This window comes from Carlito syrichta, unplaced genomic scaffold (assembly GCF_000164805.1).
Source record: "Carlito syrichta isolate Samal-C Ts95f unplaced genomic scaffold, Tarsius_syrichta-2.0.1 Scaffold314847, whole genome shotgun sequence".
NCBI classification, from domain to species: domain Eukaryota; kingdom Metazoa; phylum Chordata; class Mammalia; order Primates; family Tarsiidae; genus Carlito; species Carlito syrichta.
Window position 1 is genome coordinate 209,335 of NW_007258943.1, and position 1,409 is coordinate 210,743.

General features: G+C 36.6%; 1 protein-coding gene across 1 annotated transcript in view; it reads left to right on the plus strand.

The window, feature by feature from the left end:
* Positions 1-843, plus strand: part of ACMSD (aminocarboxymuconate semialdehyde decarboxylase) — a 61,062-nt gene extending 60,219 nt beyond the window's left edge. Inside the window, exon 10 of the mRNA XM_008072088.1 lies at positions 605-843. Coding sequence (XP_008070279.1) covers positions 605-667 — 63 coding nt within the window. The 3' untranslated portion in view covers positions 668-843. The remainder of the gene's footprint in view (positions 1-604) is intronic.
* Positions 844-1,409: the final 566 nt, after the last annotated feature.

The following is a 1,409-nucleotide window of genomic DNA, read 5'->3' on the forward strand; positions in this document are numbered from 1 at the left end:
GTTCCCGAACGCATCCTAGTGGTCTCAGGGTCAACGGCCCTTCCTGATCCCTAACGCTCAGTGGGCCTCCGTGGCTGGCTCCCAACACATTTGTACCCTCATCTGAGATCCTTCACCTATATCACTTCTTTTGCTCTGAAAGAGCTTAACTCTTTTTCAGGGCCATGTAAACAAACAAACAAAAACACATATGCCTAGAAGCTGAGGAGTGGCTACATAACTTCTGAGTACTATTTCCAGCCCTTTGGACCCACAGACCTAAACTGTATCTATTCTCTATATTCGCCTCCAAATGGTCTTTAAGATCCATTGGAGTGTCCACTAAAGGTTTCCCAAAAAGGGCATTTGTCAAGGAGGGCTCTCCCGCTTGTTAGTTTCTTCCCCTCTTCCTATAATCAAGTTTCAGATTTGGGATTTCAAATAGTGAGGCAAAACATAGATCAAAAAGATTTTGGTAAGAGATCCATTATATAACCTGCTAATATTTTCTCTCATACTGGGGAGATGATTTGAAACAAAAAAGTATGGTAAAGATACTCAATACAATACTTTAAAGAAATAACCAATAATGTTTCAAAATAAAATCTTTTCTTTTCTTTTTCAGGACAAACTCAAAGCTGGCAATGCCCTGGCATTTTTAGGTCTTGAGAGAAAACAATTTGAGTGACTGAATTTACTACAAAGGCAAACATCCAAAAATATATTTCATTTTTGTTTTTAAATATATATCACACATGCATTACTAAAATCCTATTTTGAACTATTTTACCCCAAAATAGAATAGCCCCAAAATCCTAAATCATTAATAACAAAAATGATTCACACATATTTTCATTCTGAAAAGTAGTATATTATTTCACATGTGAATCAAAAATTATTTTCCCAGTGACTTTTTAATTAATATAGAAGAAATAAAAAGCAAATGTCATTAATGATTTATATGAAGAAAGAACCAACACCATATTCATCCTAGAGGACTCAGGAAGGCTTTCTATTTTGAGCAAAAATATGTGAATTGGATTCAAATGACCTGTATTATTCACCTTTAATACTTCCTATAGCCCAGAACTGGGCTGGGAATGCTTTAACCGCCACAAAATAAATGACATACATATAAGATATTCATAACCTCAAGAAGCTTCCAGTCCAATTAATGAGACAAGATACGTATTGATGGAATAACTACTAAGCAATACAATGTGAATGTCAAGGAAGATTCATTAAGAGGAAACTTATGGAAAGCTGTGGAAAGTGAGCAGGACATACCAGGGTAGCCTTGTTCTACTCCATTTGTGGTCCCTCTTGGGCCGCTGAAAAGGAGCTCGGTCCGGGAGGAGTGATGAACATCTGTGGTTCATCTACCTCTGGGTGAACTCCAAAATCAAATATGATTTTTCAAAACACCCTTT